The sequence below is a fragment of the Cyprinus carpio genome, chromosome B1, assembly GCF_018340385.1.
Source record: "Cyprinus carpio isolate SPL01 chromosome B1, ASM1834038v1, whole genome shotgun sequence".
Taxonomy (NCBI): domain Eukaryota; kingdom Metazoa; phylum Chordata; class Actinopteri; order Cypriniformes; family Cyprinidae; genus Cyprinus; species Cyprinus carpio.
In genome coordinates, this window is record NC_056597.1 from 38,799,719 (window position 1) to 38,822,511 (window position 22,793).

At 39.8% G+C, this 22,793-nt stretch overlaps 2 protein-coding genes across 5 annotated transcripts in view; both read left to right on the forward strand.

Moving 5' to 3' along the window:
* Positions 1-13,195, forward strand: part of LOC109098557 (B-cell CLL/lymphoma 9-like protein) — an 83,989-nt gene extending 70,794 nt beyond the window's left edge. For 3 of the 4 annotated variants that reach the window (XM_042717432.1, XM_042717431.1, XM_042717433.1), the window contains exons 4-6: positions 6,506-6,897; positions 9,996-10,330; positions 13,035-13,195. In XM_042717432.1, coding sequence (XP_042573366.1) covers positions 6,563-6,897; positions 9,996-10,330; positions 13,035-13,180 — 816 coding nt within the window. In that variant the 5' untranslated portion in view covers positions 6,506-6,562 and the 3' untranslated portion in view covers positions 13,181-13,195. The remainder of the gene's footprint in view (positions 1-6,505; positions 6,898-9,995; positions 10,331-13,034) is intronic. The other variant, XM_042717434.1, reaches the window with a different exon arrangement.
* Positions 13,196-13,450: 255 nt separating this feature from the next.
* On the forward strand, positions 13,451-22,388 carry LOC109084023 (B-cell CLL/lymphoma 9 protein-like). The gene is made up of 5 exons (XM_042717429.1): positions 13,451-13,591; positions 15,393-15,492; positions 15,630-17,925; positions 19,390-19,674; positions 19,777-22,388. Exons 1-5 carry the CDS (start codon positions 13,581-13,583, stop codon positions 20,892-20,894), a joined length of 3,810 nt encoding a protein of 1,269 aa, XP_042573363.1. The 5' UTR covers positions 13,451-13,580; the 3' UTR covers positions 20,895-22,388.
* The last annotated feature ends 405 nt before the right edge of the window (positions 22,389-22,793 follow it).

Genomic DNA, 22,793 nt, shown 5'->3' on the forward strand with positions numbered 1-22,793 from the left:
TTGTTTAATTAATTTTTGTCATTTATTTATTTATTTATTTATTTATTTATTTTTATTTTTAGTAATTTCAGTACTTCATCGTTTTATTTCAGTTAGTTGCCAATGCAACATTTCTAATTTTCATTTAAGTTCAGGTTTTTCATCTAACGTCTGTTTCATTTTTATTCACCCTCAAGTTGTTTCAAGAGTTTCTTTTTTTTTTTTTTTTTTCTGTTGAACACAAGACAAGATATTTTGAAGAATGTTGGTAAACAAACAGTTCACGGTAGCCATTAACTTCAGATTTGCTTGGTGATTTTTGTTGCATGCTTTCAGTGTGGACAAATATCACTGAACACTTGCCTCGTATCACAGTGTACGCAGAGAGCGTTATGTATTCACCTTGTTTTCCTTTAAGCACACTACAATATGATGTTTGCTGGTTTGTCTGAGAAGCATCTATACATGAAGATACATTCGTGTAGCTCAAGTCTGGAGTTAGCAATGTGAAGGTCATGAGTTTAATTCAAGCAACCCAGTATATAGTCTGAATGCACTGCTAGTTGTTTTATGTAAAAGCGTTCGCCGAATGCATCAATGTCTGGATGCCTAGTCGGTCTGCGACGGCCCTGCTGTTGTTTTATAATCTGCAAATGACAAGCAGATCTACTTGTTTGAGTCTTTGTCACTGCAGGCACTCGGCCAAAGCAGACAGTCAGTTTAGACTTGTTTCCTATCGATTATTTGTGCATTATAAATGGGATATGCATATGTCTGGCCTTTTTTTTTTTCTCAAAGGAATGAAGACATTTCTGCGTAACCATCTAACTCTGAGCGGTTCAGATTGATGGATTTTATGTTGACTGTTTGTTCTGGCTGCTATATCCAGCCGTAAATCATGCTAGCTGTCTCTTTAGCTGTCTTTATTGTATTAACAGAAGCTACGTCTAATAGCAATATAATACCAGTTTCATATGCTGTCTTTTTTGGTAAAGACTAGGATTTGGGTACGGAAAACCACAGCTTGCATTAAACGACAACTTAAGTGTGTGCATGTGTTTATTTATTTTTTCCACCCAAAGGCAATGGCTTTACAAGGTTATAGCAGCTCTTTTTGTCTGTGTGAGGAAAAATATGAGAAATCCTTTACACCATGATGCTGCACGCGTGTGTGTTTGGGCCCACACGTCTCCTACACACATGCACACTCTCTTTATGATTTATAAGTGGGAGTATACAGCCCTTGAGCCATGCAAAATGGAAATGGAGTTTAGGAAGCTTTGCTTTAACTGAATAAGGGTGGCAGGACCTCTGCTGTAAACAGCCCATTACACAGTTCATATAGTCATTTAAGCCTCACGGCTCTGTGGTGTCCAGCGCGGCTGTCTGTGTGCGCCACACACCACCTGCTATTTTTCTATTTTCCTGTTTGTATTCCTGATGATGCCCTGTAGCAGCACCGATGGCCGGGTGCATCCCGAGCGCCTTGATACTGCTGCGCCAGTTTGGAGGTAATGGATTGTGGGAATGCACAGTGAACAGGCTTGATCCACTTGTAAAGCTACTTGCTATCTAGGTACTTTTTATTTTATTTTTCAATTAAATTTAAGTAGTGTGAATATTCCCAGTCTTTTCTTTCTCTGCCTCCAGCCTTTTAAAATATATCTATATGTTGACTAATAATAATACATAGAAAAAGATGTTTGTAGGTACTTTTTGCTTTTATTTATTAAAACATTAGCACATTTTATTTTATTTTATTTATAGTCTTTTCTTTTTCTGCCTCCAGACTTTTAAAATATGTCTACATGTTTACTAATAACATACAAAAATATATTAGGGCTGGACCAGAATATTCGATTATTCGAATATTCGTTCGGTGGGTTGGCATTCAATTTTAGATTTTGAGATTCAAATTATTATTATTTTTTTTTCGAACACCTTGCATCCCACTCGAAGTGGTTCTCATTCACTCTTGAATATGAATATGAATCGAAATGCCGAAGACCTCAGCTGTGTGGGAGCACTTTAAATTGTGTGAGGTCAAGACAAAGGCAGTGTGCCAAATACGCGATTTAAAACTGGCCTACCACAACAGCACATCAAGTTTGAAAAATCACCTGAGTTTTGTAAGTAGTACGCCTATAGTATATTGTTGGTGTAAAAAAAAAAAGAGCTTTTATCCGCCATGTTAATCAGTATTTATTTGAGAATAACGTGCACTTAATTTGCTTTGAAAATACTTGCGAAAACGGCGGTCATAAAAAAACGTACAGTAGCCCAGCCTAATAATTTGTCTATATGAAAATTATTGCCCTTAACAGACCTGTGTGTTTTGTATCACTAGTGCAGCGTTCGTTCTCTGAGAATATAAGCCCTGCCCGCGTAAGGCGTGCCGCTTCTGGCTCACTCTGTTCTGTAGTTTATTAAAAGTTTATTAATTCTGAACGTGTTGTGTGTCCATATTGCACCAAAATGTGACACTGCACTCCCTTGGGTTCTCAGCAACACACCCGCCTCACGTGAAGTCGATTGGATGAATGGTTCTTGACATAATAAAAATGCAAATAGACAGACAGAGATTCCTGCCTTTATTAGAGAGAAGAATATGTTCAGCCCCCTCCCACGAAGCTTCGAAGCTTAAAAAATCGTACTCGGACCAGCCCTAAAATATATATGTAGGTACTTTTTGCTTTTATTTAATGAAAAAGTAACAGTTTTTTTTTTTTAATAGTTTTTTTTTTTGGTTTTGAATATTCCCAGCCTGCATTGTTGAAGCTGTGGTTTTCATAATTATTTGATATTTCATTAATTTAAGTTGGTGTATTGATATGTATTTATTTCCTCAGTCTATCCCAGATCTTACCGGATATCTTGTCACACTGGCCACTGTTTTCACATTTTTCTTGTTCCCACTCGCTCAAGGCTGGACAGGAAGTGTAAGAGTGTTCTGGAATGTTTGTCCATTTCTGAGAAGTGGAAATGTCTGAGCTTGAATGCACGTGCATTCTCTCTCCCTTTTTATATCTTCACAAGTTCAAGACTTGTTCCAGGCTTCTTGGATTCAGAATCGGATGTTCATTTATCTTTTTTGTTTATTTAGTTTTCAAGTCAACATGAGATCAAAATAGACCCAAATCATTTAGAATTTTTGGAAATTTCGAAATGCATGTTTCAAAGAAAAACTTTTGGGGATTTGGGTAACTTGTTTTTCCTCAAAAACCAATCCATGTTGACCTTTTAATACCATTCTAGTAGATCTTGGGATTCCAGCCCTCTGTGTAATTGGAAATGTAGTAAAACTACACTAGTATAGCTTTAAGTGCATATGCATTCTAAATCCTGGCGCAGATTGGTGGGTGCGGGTGTGTTTTTGAGGCTGTTGTAGATCCAGGGCCTGTCGGTCGGGGTTGCCTTGGCAATGGTGTTTGTGGGTGTGCGTGCACGAAGAGAAATGTCTGTGACGGGCTGGAGAAGGCTTGGCGGCCATGCTGCTGCCACTGTACGCCATTAGAGCTCGGCACAAGAGGAGCACACCGGAGCTCTCACACTACGAACACTGAAATCTGAGAATGTCAGAATGCAAGTGTGGGTTCAGGAGGAGAGAGAGGGGCCATGCAAGGAAACCACGCTTTAAATGACAGAAAATGAAATGGCTGCCTCAGTTGACATGCTCGTTTCTCTTTATGTGCTTGCTTTTTACTTTTTGTGATATCCTAAGAAATCCTAAAAATAAAATGTTTCCACAGTATTTCCAATGTTTCCAAAATATTAAGCAGCACAACGGTTTTCAATATTGATAAGAAATATTTCTTTAGCGGCAAATCAGCAAATTAGAATGATTTCTGAAGGATCATGTGACACTGAAGACTGAAGAAATGATACGAAAAATTCTGTTTTGCATCACAGGAATAAATAACATTTTAAAATATATTTAATAGAAAAGAGTAAGATAGTTTTTAAAGTCTTTTTTTTTTTACTCTAATAAATAGTCTGCATAAGAGACATAATTATATTAATAGGATACTAATATATATATATATATAAATATCACAATATATATTATATAAATAAAAATGTATTAAAAATATTCCTTTACAAAAATTATCCATATAAAAAAATCGACTTCAAACTTTAGAGTAGTGTATTTGCTTACTTTTGCACTGTAAATAAATCTGGGTAACCTGACTGGTGAAACTAAACAAAATCAGACTCATTACTTCAGAATAAACAAATATGTAAATACTTTTATAATAACTTTTAGTCAATAACATGCATTAACACTTAACAGATTGTTAGATATGTACCTGCGCGCTTTCGTTGTTGGCATGAATGGAAAGCAATGAAAAGCTGCAAATCACAGTATGAAACGCAATTTGTGTTGTTAGTTCATTTAAGGAGTTTTTATTCTGCTGATATTGTTTTAATCATGTGGCCAAATAATTTTTCACATTCACATGCCTTTATTTTACTTGCAATATGTAAGCAATATGCTTTGATGTTATTTTAAATGTTTTAAGTTGGATTTCATTTGGATTTAGATGGTGTGTTTGAAAATAGAATAATAAACTGTGAAAAATTTAACTGAATTCATGTGATCTAAATATATGTTTGGATATAATTTGGATTTGATTGTTTTTATTTTTTTATTATTGTTTTCCCTTTTTTTTCCTGAAACGCTTCATGAAAGCGCTTATGGGTTTAGTGTACAATTATATTAAATCCCCAAAATGGAGTCTTGGTGTTGAGTTAGCACTGTCTTTCAGTGCTCACTGTTAGGCTAAGAGGGAATATGCGAGATGCTTACATCATTTGAGTGTTTTGGAAGCTGTCCTGAATATTTTCTAGATGACAACGCAGTCTGACACTGCAGCTTTTTGAGAGTGTTCTCATATCTTATGAAAGCTAGATTTTGCACAAAGACAGAATCCCCCTACATGTTAACACAATTTCATTTACACACGGAAGCACTAGCACACCCTGAAAGACAAACTTAATCATGCCCACTCCTGTGATTTTTCTACATTACTGTCAAGTATTAAGAATTCTAGTCACTTATCAGTTGAGTTGTCGACTCACCGACAGCTGTTTCTGTTAGAGAGATCTGGGTTACAAGGTGGTACACATTATGCGCTGCTTGTGCTCTCGTTCTGTCTCTCTTTCTACACATGCAATCTGAATTTCTTTTACATTTATGATTTACTGTCGGATTTAACATCAGATTTGGGCTTTGGTACTACTACAATATTTATACTGACTTTCTTGGTTAAGTACACTGTAAGTATGCATACTGTAAAGTGTAACGGTCTTTACTGACCTTAAACTTTTTAACTGTTTTTATGTGCTATGTAGTTTTCATGCAAAAAGGTGAATATTCATCCTAGTTTAAGAGCAGTGAGGGAGAAAATGCTTTAAAGTGCTACGGTTCGGACCAAGTCCAGCAAGTCAAAGTATTTCAAATCCAAGTACGTCATGAGACTGACTTTTGCTAAATGTTTCAAACTATTGTCCAGTTGGTTATTTGAACACTTCGGTTTTCCACACATGGTTCCATCAATTCCATGCTTGGATTTCTAAGTTTTCCGGTCCTATTACAGAGCCTTGCATGACGGTTCTCCTCGCTTAAACTGTGTTCTCAGCATGATGTTTTTTTGTAAACAACAAAATCCACCAGTGAACTGTTTTCAGTCTATCACACGCCTCCATCCGAGATGTTACTCGACCACTTGTTGTCAACAAATCTTTCTTTTGGTGGCCTTCAGTCTGACTCTTCAGTGAGTTTTGGATGATGGCCACTGCCTGGCAGATTCACAGCTCCACATTTTCTCACCTTAAACTTCAGTGGTGTTTTGGAGAATATACAATGACTTGAAATTTGCTTATATTCTTGGCATGACTGGTATTTTTTTTGGCGTAATTTGACTTGGATGTGTTTGTAATGTTGCTTGGTTTTCATGGTGCTGTAACTCGGTGTGGATGTTCATAGCCACTTCAGGTTATTCAGACAGTTATGGAACATGTCTGCACAGGAGGACAAACAAGTAAACATGTAACTTGGAGTTAGTTGCTTCAAAGCTAATGTAGGTGTGGCAATGCAATGAGAAAAGTAGACCAATATACACTGCCATTTACATTTCAAATAAATGCTGTTCTATTGAGCTTTTTATTCTTTTGGAAAAAATCCTGGGAAAAAAATGCAGCACTGTTTGCATACAAATAACAAATGTTTCTTGAGCAGCAAATCAGCATATTAGAATGATTTCTGAAGAATCGTGGAGTAATGATGCTAAAAATTCAGCTTTGCATCACAAGAATAAATTCCGTTTTAAAATATATTCAAATACAAAAGTTATTTTAAAATGTAATAATATTTCACAATATTACTGTATCTTTTAATTGAATAAATGCAGCCTTAGTGAGCATAATAGACTTATTTCAAAAACATTTTAAAAAAATCTGACTAAACTAACTGTTCTTTGCTTGCTTGTTTGTTTGTTTGTTTGTTTGTTTGTTTGTTTGTGTTTAGTGTGGCCAGGGGCTGTGAGGGCTCCTCGGGGAGACTCCAGACAAGCCCACACAGAGAATGCTGGAGGTGCAGGAGGAGAGACCAGCAGCAGCCACAGCCACGGCAACCACCGCAGCTACCGGAACCACAGGAAACGCTTCGGGCAGGAAGGAGAGGGCCAAAGAACGGCAAGAGGAGGGCCAGGACTGCAGCAGCCCTGTCGCAACCCCCAATACTGGGCCCCGGAGCACCCGGGCCAAAGCTACGCCCACCACTACACACACACACACACATACATACACCCCCAGTCCCCACCAGCACTCTACTGCTCCTGCCTCTGTCGCACTGGGATTGACGTCAATGCATTCCAGCAACCCCAAAGTGAGGAACTCTCCATCGGCTAACACTCAGAGGTGAGAGAGCTGTACATGTGTACAAACTATTCCTTGAAACCAAAAGTTTTATTTTGTACTGTTATATGTGTATACATGTGCTACAGTTTTAAAGAAATTAATATTTTTATTCAGCAAGGATGCATTAAAGTAATCAAAAGTGGCAGTAAAGACATTCATAATGTTACAAAAGATTTAAGTTTCAAATAAAGGCTCTTCTTTTAAACTATTCAGCAAAAATCATATAAAATGTATCATGGTTTCTATAAAAATATTAAGCAGCTCTTTTCAACATTAATAATTAGAAATAGTTGTTGAGCAGCAAATCAGCATCTTGGAATGATTTCTGAAGGATTATGTGACACTGTAGACTGGAGTAATGATCCTGAAAATTCAGCTTTGCATCACAGGAATGAGTTAAAATATAAATATAAACAAACTTTTTTTCAAAAAAGTAAAAAAAAAAAAAAAAAAAAAAATCTTACAGACCCCAAACTTTTGAATGAAAGTTTATATAGCATTACAAGAACAAAATGCTGAAATTAATAATAAAAATAATTTGGTTCGTTCAGTGTGGCTTGCAAAAATGTATAGAAGTAAATTTGAGAGCTTTAGGAAAGATTAACATTAATTTTAAACAATACTGGAAGCAGTATTTAGCATTATATGATTTTATTTAAAGGGTTAGTTCAACCAAAAATGAAAATTGTCATTAATTACTCCCCTTCATGTCATTCCAAACCCATAAGACCTTCGTTCATCTTTGGAACACAAATTAAGATGTTTTTGATGAAATCTGCAAGCTTTCTGATCCTGCATAGACAGCAATGCAACTTACACATTCAAGGCCCAGAAACGTGGTAAGGACATCACTAAAATAGTCCATGTGACATCAGTGGTTCAAATCTAATGTTATGAAGCTATGAGAATTCCTTCTGTGTGTAAAGAAAACAAAAATAACTACAAAATATTCTAATCGCTTCATAACATTAACTATAAAAAGTATTCTCATAGCTTCATAACATTACATTTGAACCACTGTTGTCACATTGGCTATTTTAATGATGTCCTTACTACCTTTCTGGGCCTTGAACGTGTCAGTTGCATTGATGTCTATGCAGGGTCAGAAAGCTCTCGGATTTCATGTGGTATTGCATATCCCTAATTTGAATAAATTATCGATATTGTTTTTGTTTCAGCCTTAGTTTTTTTTTCCCTGGGTAAATGCCTAAACAAACAGTTTTATTGCAGTCAGACACAATTGCGGATACTATTAATTCCCCACTATCTTATATTAAACCGTTCTTAAGTGTATGAGGAGTAGTTGTTGTTTTAATTTCTCCCAAATGGAGATGCACCACACCAGCGAATCATTTGCTACCCACTTAATCGCAATTCCCATCCAGCTTATGGCCATTGAGCTGTCTCTTATAGACAGGAAACCAGTGAGAGCTGAAGTAACTGTGGCACAAGTGCAGGGCTAACTGTGCCCTAAAGGCAGCGGTGGACCTGGAAAGCTTCCAGAACCTTATTGAGCATTTGAGAAACTGACCCACTTCAGCTCAGCCAGAGCATGTACATCCCACCCTGCTGGACCTTGGTTCCAAAATGGCTGATCTTGCTGATTCACAGATCTGGAATTGGTTAAGGAGTCGGCAGCGGGGCTCCTGGGAGTCCTTCAGTGAACTCTATGGCCCATGGCCTAATCACAACCCATTCTGTATATGTTTGTGGCTGCTGTCCAAAGCGTTTGGATTTTCTCTGAATGCTGGAAAATATTTTGCATTGTGCGCAGAGCTCTGAAACATGGCCATGGCCTGTGAAACCAGTACCTTTTGGAAAGCAGTTTGTGCTTTCAGGCTGACATTAGGATCCAATATGAAGGCAAAATGGACAAGAATATGAATTTCACTGCCAAACTCAAAGGTGTCCAACAATGACCAGCCCTTACCATTGGCGTGTAACTGGTTTCCTCAGTAACCAGGTGCTGTGGACCCATTGCTTAGAGTATAGATGGTGGCTAGCTTGTGGGAGATCTGGTTTGACGAGTTTTGATTAAATATTAAACTGGCAGTCTGTCAACAAAGAACAGGGCTAGGACAGAAGGTCGCTGAGAGTACTGTAATTGCGTCACCGGTAGACGTCAAGATTTCCCTCCTATTATCAAATGGCATGTTTTCAGGGAGTGGTGGCTGCAATCGGTCAGTCAGCTGCAAAGATATGACTTAGTCGTCTCCTGTTTTTTTTTTTATTCTGGCCTTCTGGTATTCTTTACCAAAGAAAGGAACGTTAATAGGATTCCGTTGGTTTTCCACTGGCAAAGTGGAAATGGCAGAAACGTTAATTATGTTTTCTAAAACGTATCAGGGTTTCCACAAAAATATTAGACAGCACAACCTGTCGGTGCTATTAAAAAAGTTAATTATGTTTTCTAAAACGTATCAGGGTTTCCACAAAAATATTAGACAGCACAACCTGTCGGTGCTATCAGTAAAGATGCTAAAAATTTAGCTTTGCTATTAAAAAAATATAGTTTCTTTTAAATTTATATATTAAATAGTTTAACTGTTTAAATTGAATGACATTTTAGAGCATTACTGTTTTCACTGTATTTTTGATCAAATAAATGCACTTTAGTGAGCATAAGAGACTTATTTCAAAATAATTAAGTACTGATTAAAAATCATACAGACCTGGAACCTTTGAATGGTAGTTTAAATTTTTGTAAAAATATTTAACTAATATTAAAATGTATAAAAAAAAATTCAGCACAGTTTGCAATATTAATGCTCAGTTTATCATGGAAAATTACACATTAAAGCATGTAACACTTAAACACGATAACACCATGGTACCTAATAAACAAATGCATGATCTAGTGACAATAAGGCAAATTACACTACCATTAATAGGCCCCAGACTCTCTCAAATTTGGATATTATTGACTTTTATAATTAAAATGTTTGAATAATAGTTTGATTAAAAAAAATATTTAGATGTTCATTTTTGTCTTTGTTCAGCAGGGCCAATGTTTTCTTAGTGCTGACATCATTGATCTTGACCATCCAAATTGTGTGCCCTGGGTCAATCTCACCAATTTTTCCTTTTGCTTTTCTCAGCAGTCCGAAATCCAAGCAGGAGGCCATGGTGAGGTCGCCACCCGTGATGTCGCCCTCCAGCGCCGCACAGATGGACTCCAAACTGCCCAACCAGGGAAAGCAAGGGGGTGCCGGCAGCCAATCACAGCCTTCTCCTTGTGACCCCAAGTCGCTGAGTGGAAGCCACACACCCAAAGGTCCCCAAGGCCCCATAGGGAGTATGGGACTCAAAAATGGACAAGGCCTGAGTTCAGGCAATGGGGCAAAAGGCAAGATTAAAAGAGAGAGAAGCACTTCAGTGGAGTCATTCGAACAAAGGGATACAGGAACGCCAAACAATGAAGGGGACCAGAAAGGTAAAATAAAATGTGATTTTGTTTGTTTTTCATATGCATTTTGAATTATGAAGCTGGTTCAGAGCTCTTGCATTCATAATGTATCATTCATTAAAGGGATCATTTACCACTATGGTTTTAGATGACATCTAGTGTGGCTTTAAGCATCTCCAGTATCTTGCATTACTATATTGGTCAGGTAATTATATTGAGCGGTGTCATGATGTGCAGTTATTTTTGTATGTCTTGAATATTATGATCATCCTGTGGCACAGAGTGATACTGTTACCACCTTGCTTTGACATTGAATGGACATCAATTTTGTGCATTAGGTCCATTCTCAGGAAACAGAGCAGTTTCTGCTTAAACATTTTTATTCCTTTTTGTTTCATTAATTTATTCATTCCAAAGAAAAAAGTTACGGCTGAACTTCCAAGCAATAATATTGGTCTCACCTCAGGTCCATGAACTGTAGCACTGTAACCTGCATTACACAATGAGATTAGCGGTCAACCAAATATTTGTTGTTGTTGTTATCATTATTATTAAACGGCCAAATTTTAAAGTACCTCCTCCAATGCTTAAAATGTGGTTACAGCCTTGCAAAGTACAGCAGTTTTTAATTTATCGTCGCTAACCCTTAAGCACTTGGCTACATTATGCAGCCCTGTCACAGTAGGGAATTATTTTATTTACAAGTTTAGTGGTATCTGGTTATTTTGTTGCTGCCTTGTAATAAATTACACATTATAATTGGATGAATTTACAATACCTTAGAGGAAAAATTAATAAACTTGATAATTATGTATTTTGCTTGACGGGGCAAATCCAAGTAAATGTGATAAAATCCTGATCCAAGAATGCAAGATGGCCTTGTTTCGTTTTTTTTATTTATTTCAAATCGCATAATGGTCAAAAATATGCAGCTTTCAAAAAGATGCAATGCAAAATACATGTTAGAAATATAAATAGAAAGGTGGATTATTCTGGATGCTCATTCTGTCATCTTGTGTCCATATATAGAATATGACAAAGCTTCATTGCGAATGACCTTTTAACGACCCATGATGCCAACACGCACTTTATCCCAAGGGCGACACATTTTTGCTGGGTTTTTTTTTTTCACATGTATGCGTTTGTTCGTTTGGCAGGGTTGCACTGAGGGCTGTAGTGGTGCATGAAGACATTCACACCCCTGTATGTTTTCTAGTGGCAGCATCACAGGATAGGCCTGGTTTAGGATAGCCAGGGAACAAACCATTTGGTTTGCTGAGTGAGGGGGAGCCACCTTGCTTTTTTTTTCCTCCTTTTTTTTTTAAGGTTGGTGTTCTTGACGATCTGAAGGACCCCTGCTGGTTGTTAATGCCTCTGCATAAACATATTTCAATGTGAGGCTCAAGCATTTTTTTTGTTCTTTTGTTTTCGTTTTAGATTCTATTTGTTGAACCAGCTTTTCCCCATTTAATTTTCTTCATTGGTAATTATTGAGGTGCAGCATTAAAGTCAGTCAATGTTTAAATGTTTTAAATGCTGATGTTGATGTGTAAGTCAGAAATGGCTTGTTCAGAAGCAACCTGTTTGGTTTTCGATGTGTACTAATGTTCTTGTATGCTCACAGGGAGACAGCTTGTAAGTCTGTTTGGCGTGCGTGTTTGTGTTTGTTCAAGCTGTCGAGAGTTTGCTCTTGCCGTTTGAGCAGTGTGTGTTGTCTGTACACAGGAAGTCTTATATCTCTCCTTTTGACCTGAGTCCCGACTGTGTCCTAGTTTCAGTGAGATGTTGTGGTCTGGGAACTAACCAGCTGGATAGACAGTAACAATAGTGCTACTGTATTGTCTCTTTCAAACCTTGTTCACACTGCCAGTGATTATTTTTTTTCTTCCTCCTCACTGGAGGTCAGCTGTTTTGTTTGTTGTAGGTGTTCTTTTTAACTCCTGGATGCCGTAATGTTATTGGTGGGCTGCACAACTGGCCATAAATGTTGAAAATCTGAACAAATATGACAAGACTTTTTTCCATTAAAAAAATGTAGTGGTTAAAAAATGTAATCATATCAGTCTTGAAAGTGTATGTAATTCGCTTAAATGTATTTATAACTGTTATGTTGTAGATATAAAATTGCTGGTTTGTTTTTGAGCATTAAATCTACAAACTACTATATGTGCATAGTCTTGGATTTTATGTAACTACATTTATGTGTGAATCGAGTTTTAACCACATAATTGGGTTGCATACAGTTATTGTGCTTTCACTTCTCTAAAACTTTGAGAACTGGCCTGTGGTTTCATGACATTTAATGGTGACTAAGAACTTTCTTTGTTGTTTTATTCTTTTTTTTTTTCTGGAGAGAGCAATGTGTGTATTTTTGGCTCCAAGTTGTCCAAAGTTCATTTTAAGCCATCCTAAACACCTTTAAAAGTTTCAGTACAACATGGATTAGTCAACATGGCATGAGGAGAGAATGCCAAAGGAAAGCACAGCACTTTCCAGACAAATGTGGAATTTATAATGAATAGAAATGCACAATGTATTCATGTTGATGTAAAAAATGTTGCTCACAAAGACTAAACCTATCCTGGTCGTTGGTGATTTTGTTGCATTTTCTATTCATCGTTTTGTTTGAGAAACAACCCTACAATTTAGTAGTAATTTACTTCCCAGCAATAGAAATCATATGACCGTTTCATGAACATCATGGTAATCCTACTCTTCTGTCTCTCTAAAGAAATGGGCAGTAGAGCAAAAAGGTTATGTGTTGGAGAGCGACGGTTGCCATACAGCGGTGCAGACTGGTGTTCAGGGGGAGAGAGTGATGAAGATGACGCAGGATTCTTCAGTATGTGGTTTCAGTATTTCGTTTTTTGTGTATAATAAAACTAATTTAAAGTGTAAAACAGGTTTTACCTTCAAAATGTATGTATGAAATGGTAATTATTGTCACCTGGTGGCACAGATTTATTATGTAATAATAATAAGAAGCAATGCACTTGTGATTAATTTAATTTAATTTAATTAATTAATTCAATTTTAAGTCTTACTGCAAAAAAAAGCATCACTAAATAGTGTGATTGTCTTATTGTTTCTAATGCTTTTTTATTTTATGTTTATTGTTTTTTATGTTTTATGTAGATTTTATGTCTTATAGGCAGATCCAGTTGCTCTTTCTGCTTCTACGCCGACCCATAATACAGTTGGAGGACAGAGCACAGCGTCTGAATTGGGGAGTGGGCAGAAACCAGGGTCAAAGGTCGTTTACGTCTTCACCACAGAGATGGCCAACAAGTAAAGATTTCCTGATTGTTCTTTATAAATGGTGCTTGTCACAATATAATTGTGAATGTGTGCTAATGTTTTGCACCCTCAGGTGCACTGCTAAAATGCAGTTGTTCTGTTAAATCATAGTGCCAGGGTTTTGTCAGTTCAAAGAAGCAAATCCCTCCATCACTTTCATTTTTCCTTTTCGCTTAGCTAAGAAATGTCTAAAAGTAGTAGTGGTAAAAGATGAAAGTGTTTTAGCACTGACAGCAACATGTTTGCCTAAACTAGACCCTTAGATGGCAGATATTAGAATGCCAAATGTTAGTGACAGGATGTGTCAGAAACTTTGTCAGGATGTTGTGACCATAACACATAAAGTCTCCCACAGAGCAGTCCCATTACTGCTCTGCCATCACACTAGATTGGACAGAGCCCAGTGTCAATTTCTTGTGTGACTATTTGTCCATACTTTTCTAGCACTGGTGTGAATGTGGCTATGGCCAGCTGCACGGACGGTCACAGTACTCATTACTAGTGTGTAGGGCTGTGCGATTTGGGAAAAATATCGATTTGCGTTTTTTTTTTTTTTTTTTTTTTTTTTTATTTTTTTTTTATTGCGATTTGCAAAGTAAAGCTTCAGCTTAATTTGTCAATAGTGTGCAGCACAGTATGGGTATCGTTACCCTGCTGAAAAAAAAAACAATAGAAATCAACACAGAAATTCTTATGGTTTCCATTAAAACAATTACAAAATTCATTTTTTTAGTGTGTTTTGGGCATTATTCCAATAGGAATTGCTGTTGTTCTATTATTTCCCATCTGCCAGATTACATCCCACCAATAGAATCCATCAAATACTAGTAGACACCATTATAGTTTACATCATTAAAACCAATATAATTCCCAGTACATATAACCCTTAAATCCATTACATTTTCTATTGTGTTTTGGGAGGGGTTCTATTGTTTTATTGTTGTTGTTTTTTGTTTTTTTTTTTTTTTTTTTTTTTTTTTTTTTTAGGGGGGTATTTTATTGTTATTTTTATTTTTTTAGAGTATTTTTAATTACTAAATTTCACAGAAAAGGTCAGTTTATTTTGTGCAAATAAAGAACTGTATTACTTTAATTATTAAAGTATTACATAGGTTACATAGGCTGATTTATTAATTTTTAAGCATTTGGGATTTTAACAAGTGTGCTGAATGTTTCATTTCATCCAAGTGAAATTAGCAAAGCAGTTACACTTGTTTTAAACGCGGAGCCAGGCGCGAGTTGCCACAGGTTGTACGCGTGCATAAACTGCATCCTTATTGCCAGATGTGCTCATGGAGACGTGCGTTCTGGAGCCGCGCGCGAGTATAACCGAGCATTTCGAGACAGGGCTGGCAGTCATGCATATGCAGAATTGCATATCGCAATTGCGATTCGGTTTCGATTAATAGCACAGCCCTACTAGTGTGTAATGTGGTGGGAGTGAAATAAATATGTTTGGTAATAAAGCTGAAACGTGTGAATTCTTTACCACTATCATCACTGAAAAGAACTGCTAAAAAGTTTTTAAATAGCTTGAGCCAGTGTTGCTTTGTCTGTCTATTTGGGATGCTCAAACAAACAGCAATTTTATAGTAGTGCCATAGATACAGATTGCTTACCGCTTTCAAGAAAATCAACTGTTGTTTCTACATATTAAACTGGGATTGGCGAAAGTTTTTAACGTGAAAATAAATACACACTTCAGCATTAAATTAGATATTTAATTGAATACTGTTTTTGGTCAGAAGAGTTATGCAAAGCTTTGACTCTGACTATTTTCTTCCCATCTCAGGGCGGCAGATGCAGTCATAACGGGACATGTAGACAACATCATCACTTACCACATGAATAATATCTCTAACGGCAAGGGTGGAAAGCCCCAGCTCCCCCTGGTAAGAAAGGACATCACTGAACTGTGATTACACTAAATGTCAAGGACATTTGCTGACATCACTGAACTGTGATTACACTAAATGTCAAGATTTTCACAGATACATAAAAAATGTATATTTTATTGTGTCTGTTTTAGAACAATCAGATTGGGTCCCTCAGAAGTGACACTAAACAGCAAGGAGTCCCGTCCCAGCAACAGCCCTCATCTCTCGCCAGTGATCAGAACCACCAAGCAGCCTCTAAAGTAGCGCAGCAAGGCCAGCAGCAACAACCTCAAGCGCAACCCACCCAACCTCAGCAACCAAGCCAGGGGGCAAAACCAACTAGCCTGCCTCCAGACAATGCACCTTCAGCTGGTATGGACTCTAAGAGCCTCCCCAGCAGTAGCCCACAGGATGGTACTGGATCCCACGATGGTAGCAACTCTGCAGGGACACCTGGTAGCCAGGCCTCCAACCAACCTCCCAATGCTGTCCCTCAACCGAGCTTCCCATCCCTAGATTTACCTAAAGGGGCAGATGCCAAGCTCACAGCTCAACACCACCAGCAGCTGGCTCATGAAATCATGTCTAGCATGGGGGAAAACCCTGAGGGCCTTTCCCAAGAGCAACTTGAACACAGGGAACGTTCCTTACAGACTTTACGTGATATACAGCGTATGCTCTTTCCAGATGACAAGGACATGGCTGCCATGGGACAAGGGAACATGGGTGGACCCCTGCCCAATTCTGCAATGATGGAAGGAGGACCCAAGAAAATAGAACAAGGGCCTCTCCAAGCCATGATGGCCCAGTCAAAAAGCCTTGGGAAGCCAGGTGGTCCGGGAGGACCACGTCCAGATGGGCCTCCCTTTGGTCCGCATGGTCCTAGAGACATGCCCTTTTCTCCAGATGATCTTGGACCCCCTCCACCAGGTCCAGGACCTATGAACTTGCATCCAGGTCCTGGTGGAGAGCATGGAGACCATATGACCCCAGAGCAGATGGCCTGGCTAAAACTGCAGCAAGACTTCTATGAGGAGAAGAAGCGCAAACAGGAACAAATGCAGCATAGGCCAATGGGAGACATGATGCTTCATCAGGGTGGACCTAGAGGAATGATGCGAGGTCCACCACCACCCTACCAGATGAATCCTGGAGAGGTGTGGGGCCCTGGTGGCCCTGAACCATTCCCTGACCAGATGAATATGGGCCCCAGAGGTATGCATCCACACATGCAGAGGATGCCTGGGTTCCCTGGCATGATGAACCCTGACATGGAGGGAGGGCCCAATACTATGCCCAGACCTGGAATGAACTGGCCTGATGATATGCCAAAAATGGGGGATGGGAGAGGATTCCCTCCTGGGCAAGGCATGTTTGGAGGTCCGGGTGGGAGGGTGGAAAGATTCCCTAATCCTCAGTCTGTACAGGAAGCTATGTTCCATCAAGGTATGGGTGATAAACAAGGCATGGGTCTGACGCCTGGCATGATGATGGAGATGAATCGAATGATGGGTAATCAAAGACCCATGGAGCCTGGAAATGGAGGTGGCATGATGTTTCCCAGAATGCCAGGTGATGGTCCCATGAGCCCCTCCTCAAGAATGGAGTTTGTGAAAGGTCTTGGTCGAGACATGAATGAATTTGGCATGGGACCTGGAAACCTCAATGTAAACATGGGTCCTAGTCCTCAGATGATGCCCCCTAAGATGAGAGATCCACCAATGAACCTTAGTCCAGAGGAAATTATGAAGATGAGGCAAGGTGGAGGTCCAATGCCTGACAATGTAGTTCCTTCACAGAGAATAATGCAGGGGCCTCCTTTCCCTGACCAGCCCCATGCAGGAGACCTCAACATGGGACCCAACCGACAATTCCCTGGCATGGGTCCCCAAGGCCCTGGAAATCCAAGAGGTCCCAGAGGCGAGCCACCCTTTGGACCTGACCAAAGAGGAGGCAGTGTGGGTGGAAATGGTCGTCTTAGTCACATGCCTCCTTTACCACCGAACCAAGTTCCCAACAGCTCAGGGCCTCTGCCTGGCCAGAGAAATATGAGTCGCAAGCCCTCAGACCTGAATGTCCAGTCTGGCCCTGCTAATTCGCCCAACATCAATGTCAACCCGCTAAAGTCACCAACACTGCGGCAGGTCCAGTCGCCGATGCTGGGCTCACCATCAGGTAACCTCAAGTCTCCACAGACGCCGTCCCAGCTGGCTGGTATGCTAAGCGGACCATCAGCGGCAGCAGTTGCAGCAGCAGCCATTAAGTCTCCTCCCATGATGGGCTCAGCAGGGGCATCACCCGTCCACATGAAGTCTCCTTCGCTTCCTGTCCCCTCCCCTGGCTGGACGTCATCACCCAAGCCGCCCATGCAAAGCCCAGGAATCCCTCAGAACAACAAGCCTCCCCTTAGTATGACGTCACCAAACATGATGGGCAGTGTAGAGCAAGGTACAATACAAATTCCTGCCTAAACAAATGTCTTTATTAGTCATTATGTATGTTATACAAGATTACTTTTTAGGCAGTGTACATTAGGGCTGGGACGATACACTAATTTGCAGATTCAATACTATCCCGATAATTGTGTGCCGATTCAATATAAATTGCGGTAAATTGAGTATTGCGGTTATATAACTATTGCGATTCGATATTACAATTTATTGTGATTTTTGTTTACTTATTGACTTGCACATGAATATAACAGTCAAATGTTCACCAAAATGAGTAGAAAATTTAAATAAATAAATAAATAAAGTGCTATGTTACTTTGCATAGTCATGTTTTCCTGGCAGTGTGTAAAATCCAAAGTGTTTCCACACTGGGGATTTAAAACGTGAAGGTGCAGAAAGAATTCTTGAAGCGGTTTGATCCTCGGTCACCGTCATGGTTTTGCTTGAAATGCTGGCTTGAAACGGATACGACATAATGCAGCGGCACTGCGCATGCAGACCGATCATTGTATGACATCAAAACACCGCGAGAGCTACAGAGAGCAGATGGCTCCGCGTGCTTTCAAATCTCTCTTGCAGAGCTTGGATGTCATATGCCGATTCGTCTGCGCACTGCTGCTTCAAGTCAAACATGCCTATCCATTTTGCCCTCTGTTGGAATAAAAGCGGTAACTTCTCCCCACCACCTCTTAGAAAAAGTTCAATAATTAAATATAAATAGATTCTCAGGTAAACCAATCGATTTTTAAATTGTTTTAAAAAGAATTGTGGTAGTTAGGGGAATCGATTTTTTTTTTCTCCCAGCCCTAGTGTACATGTGGCATTTTTTTTTTTGTGTGGATAGTCTTTGTTTATCGTTATGTACTAGTGTTGGTCATTTTTGATGTCCCCTTTAGACTTTAGACATTTGGTTGACTATAGGTGACTTTGCAACTACATGTCAATCACCACTCATTAGAGTATTAGTGCTTAATATCTGCTGACACACTTTATTGGTTGCCCAACATTGGAATGTTGAACAGACATTCTACTGCCTATAAGTAATTTTGCAAGTGCAACTTCTTCTATTAACCCTAACCATGTCTACTAATACTCTGTTAAGTACAATTAACTTTTCAACTATCACAACTAACTGTCAGTGTCTAAAGGGACCATCAAAATAACCAGGGCTCTGTTTCCCAAATGCATTTTAAGCCTAAGTAGATCGTAGAACCATTTCTTAGCTCAGCTTGGCTCACAATGTTTTGAGAACATGGTCCAAGAATATATTTAGTGGCACTTTTTCATGTGGTCTCAATTATTCCTGCTAATTATACTGTTACAGCAGGACCTTTTTAGTAATGTTTTGTAGCAGCTATTGACCTATCAGGTGTCAAATAATAGGCCATTCTTAAAAGCTTTTCTTCCATCATCCTACATCTATTCTCTTCTCTTGACCTCCTCTGTCCTATTCTGTTCTCAGGTGGTAATCCTCCTCCCTCAGCTCCTCCCTCCAATAGTTCCTCCAGTCAGCCAGGTGGCATGAATGTGCCAGGAAGTCTTCCATCCAGCAGCCCCTACACAATGCCCCCAGAGCCAACGTTATCCCAAAATCCTCTTTCCATCATGATGTCCCGCATGTCCAAGTTCGCAATGCCCAGTTCTACGCCCCTCTACCATGATGCGATCAAAACTGTGGCTAGCTCTGATGATGACTCGCCGCCTGCTCGATCGCCAAACTTGCCATCTATGAACAACAGCATGCCCGGTAAAGTCTATAAGAGTTAACGAAAATGCAGTAGGTTTTGGTTATGGTTGCATTTTATGGATGTCTTTTCCACTAATTCAAAACTTTTGGTTCTCTTTGTAGGTATGGGTGTGAACCATCACCCAGGTCATCCTCGAATGATGACACCCAACCCTTCTGGCCCCATGCCTTCCCTCAGCCCAATGGGGATGAACACTATGGGTTCCCAGCCGCTTTCGCATGGCATGCCAAACCAGATGCCCTCGCCCAATCCCATGGGCCCCAATATGCCTCCTCACTCTGGGCCTATGGGTCCAGGCATGATGCCTCATGGTATGATGATGAACCCAGTCTCCCAAGACCCTGGCATGGGCAACAACCAGATGATGCCACAGGGGCGTATGGGTCTTCCTCACCGAGGACAGGGCTTCCCTCCAGGACAGTCACCTCCACAGCAGGTCCCCTTTCCTCACAATGGTCCCGGGCACCAGGGTGGCTTCCCTCATGGGATGGGTTTCCAGGGAGAAGGGGGCCCACTGGGCAGGATGGGCAATATGCCTCATGGACCTGGTGGTGAGCCAGTTATGTGTAAACCTAACACTCCAGGAGGCCAGGAGTTTAATAACATGCCGGGTGTCTTCAGTGACTCAGATCTACATGAGGTAATGCGACCAGGTGCGTCAGGTATCCCCGAGTTTGACCTCTCTCGAATTATCCCCTCTGAGAAACCTAGCCAGACTCTGTCCTACTTCCCTCGTGGTGGAGACGCCCCTGGTGGGAAGCCACCACATCCGTCTGGCCCACCTGGCTTTCCCCACATGCAGGGGATGATGGGTGAGGGTAATCCGAGGATGGGCCTCCCCATGCAGGGAATGGGTGGTCCTCCTGGCCCTGGACACATGGGGCCACAGGACATGCCCATGGGTAATCCAGGCCACAACCACATGAGACCCCCAGGTTTCATGGGTCAGGGTATGATGGGGCCACAGCACAGAATGTTGTCTCCTGGCCAGCAGCCAGGAATGATGGGAGGCCCTGGAATGATGCAAGGAAAGGAACGGCCGATGTACAACCACCCTGGCCCTGTGGGCTCTCCTAACATGATGATGTCACTACAAGGGATGAGCGGTCCTCAGCAGACTATGATGATGCCCTCTCAGATGAGGCCTCGAGGAATGGCAGCAGACATGGGCATGGGATTTAACCCCGGCCCAGGAAACCCTGGGAATATAATGTTTTGAGCCTCCACTACAGTTATGAACAGTCGGGAAACTGTGTAACCTGTGAAATAAAAACCTTTGTAATGAAAGACAAAAAGAAACTCTGTTGTCAAGCAGATACTTGTGGAAACCGGGACATTTTCTGTGCACATACACACCCTGACACCTGGTTAGAACAAGGTTTATAGCTTACAAAGTGATGGGTATCCATCACATACACATGGATGTGTTCACAGGGAATCTTCTACGATGGTAATGTCATTTAACAGGTGGAAGTGTGAGAAGCTAATTGTGCTTTCCTCAAAGTTGGGCTCAGGTCCGGCACAGTTTGGAAAGGACTTTTTTTTCGCTAACTTGGGAATGTATATGGAATTTACAAGACCGACTCATGTCGAGAATATTTGTTTGACATTGTGGACAAGATGCCACATATAAAGTCTACAGCAAACCAAGTATGAACGTTTAGGGGCTTCATTGTACTTTTATACATAGTTGGAAACCAGGAAAGATTGTTGGAAAATAAAAAAAGTCCAAGAACTGAAAGAATAGACATGAAAGTGGAAAAGTCAAGGAACATTTTGTCACAAGGTGCACCGTCTTGGCTATATGTTTACATCTTATCGCATCACTTCCCTCCAAACAGGAAATGCTCTTTGTATGTGTGTACTGTACTTGTGTTGTTAAAGGGATTCTACCAGTGATTTCTATAGTTTTTTTTCATCTTCATTTGTAAAGGGGGGATTGAGGTGGTTGTTTGTGGACAGTAGGTGACACAATAGCACCACAAAATACTGTGTACTGTGGGGCGTACAGATTATTTTAAATTTAATTTTCTTTGCTACTCCAGTGTATGATAAAACCAAACTAAGACCTCGTACAGATCATAGTATTATTAAAAAAGCACAAACAAGAATTAACTGTAAAGAATAAAGTGTTTTCTTTTCTCCTTTTTTTTATTGTAGAGAAAAACACTTTGACAGTCAGTAGGAGCAGAAATCAGATGTATGCAGTGTGGTCTCCCGTTCCTGTTTTAGAAACCTCTGTAAGCTGGTCTGGGTACAGGTGAGGGTGACTGTGGAGGGGGATTTTTTAACCCCATAAACCAGCAGCACTCCGTTCTGCAGTGACACTCAGGCTACTGTCTGCATATCCGTGTCTGTCCGACAAGGACTGCAGTCAGGCTGTCGCTGTTTGCCACCACTGCGGAATACATTGAAAAGATTATTATTATTTTTTTTAAATTGCTTAGCTGTGTACAGCTATACAGTGCAGCGCTGACAACATCTGAGCTACTGGAGGGTGGGCTTCTTCTTTCTTTCTTTTTTTTTTTTTTTTTGTAGAAAACAAATGATTATTAAAACAAAAACAGAAAAAAGCTAATAGGTTGTCCTCTTGTCCCTGCCCCTCCTGTGTTGATGCTCGTCATGTGTAACTCCATTAAATTTGGTACTGAACCACTTCCTAAGGCTGGGCTGTGGTGTTGGACGACAAATAAAATATATTGTTTGGTATAAAGAGTGTCGATGCCTTTGTGTGTATCTCATGGCTACTAATGGTCTTCTTCTGCCTCCTAGTGGCAGGTTATGTTTTCCTTTTAAAAAATGTTTTGGCTATCAGTTGCACAAAGCCAACAAGACATGATTATTTGGAATCTATTATTTGTATAATCAAGTTGGCAGTGTTACATATTAAATCTGGTTTAGGGGTGGTGTAGCAAATTTTTAAAGATATAATTTGGTACTAGAATGTTGTAATGTAAATTCCACAAGGTGATCACACCTGGGCATTTTTGAGCAATGCATTTTACCTGTATTGCAAGTTGCTTTGCATAAAAACCATCAGGTAAATTACAAATATGTGCGTACTTTGGATTTATGGAGAATCTCCATTTTGCAATATCTGATTTATTTATTTATTTAT

Excerpts from the sequence above, each read along its gene's own strand:
- LOC109084023 (XM_042717429.1), top strand. Across the intron at positions 15,493-15,629 it reads GAAAGCCCCAGCTCCCCCTG|AACAATCAGATTGGGTCCCT; the intron begins GTAAGAAAGGAC and ends TGTCTGTTTTAG. Across the intron at positions 17,926-19,389 it reads GATGGGCAGTGTAGAGCAAG|GTGGTAATCCTCCTCCCTCA; the intron begins GTACAATACAAA and ends TTCTGTTCTCAG.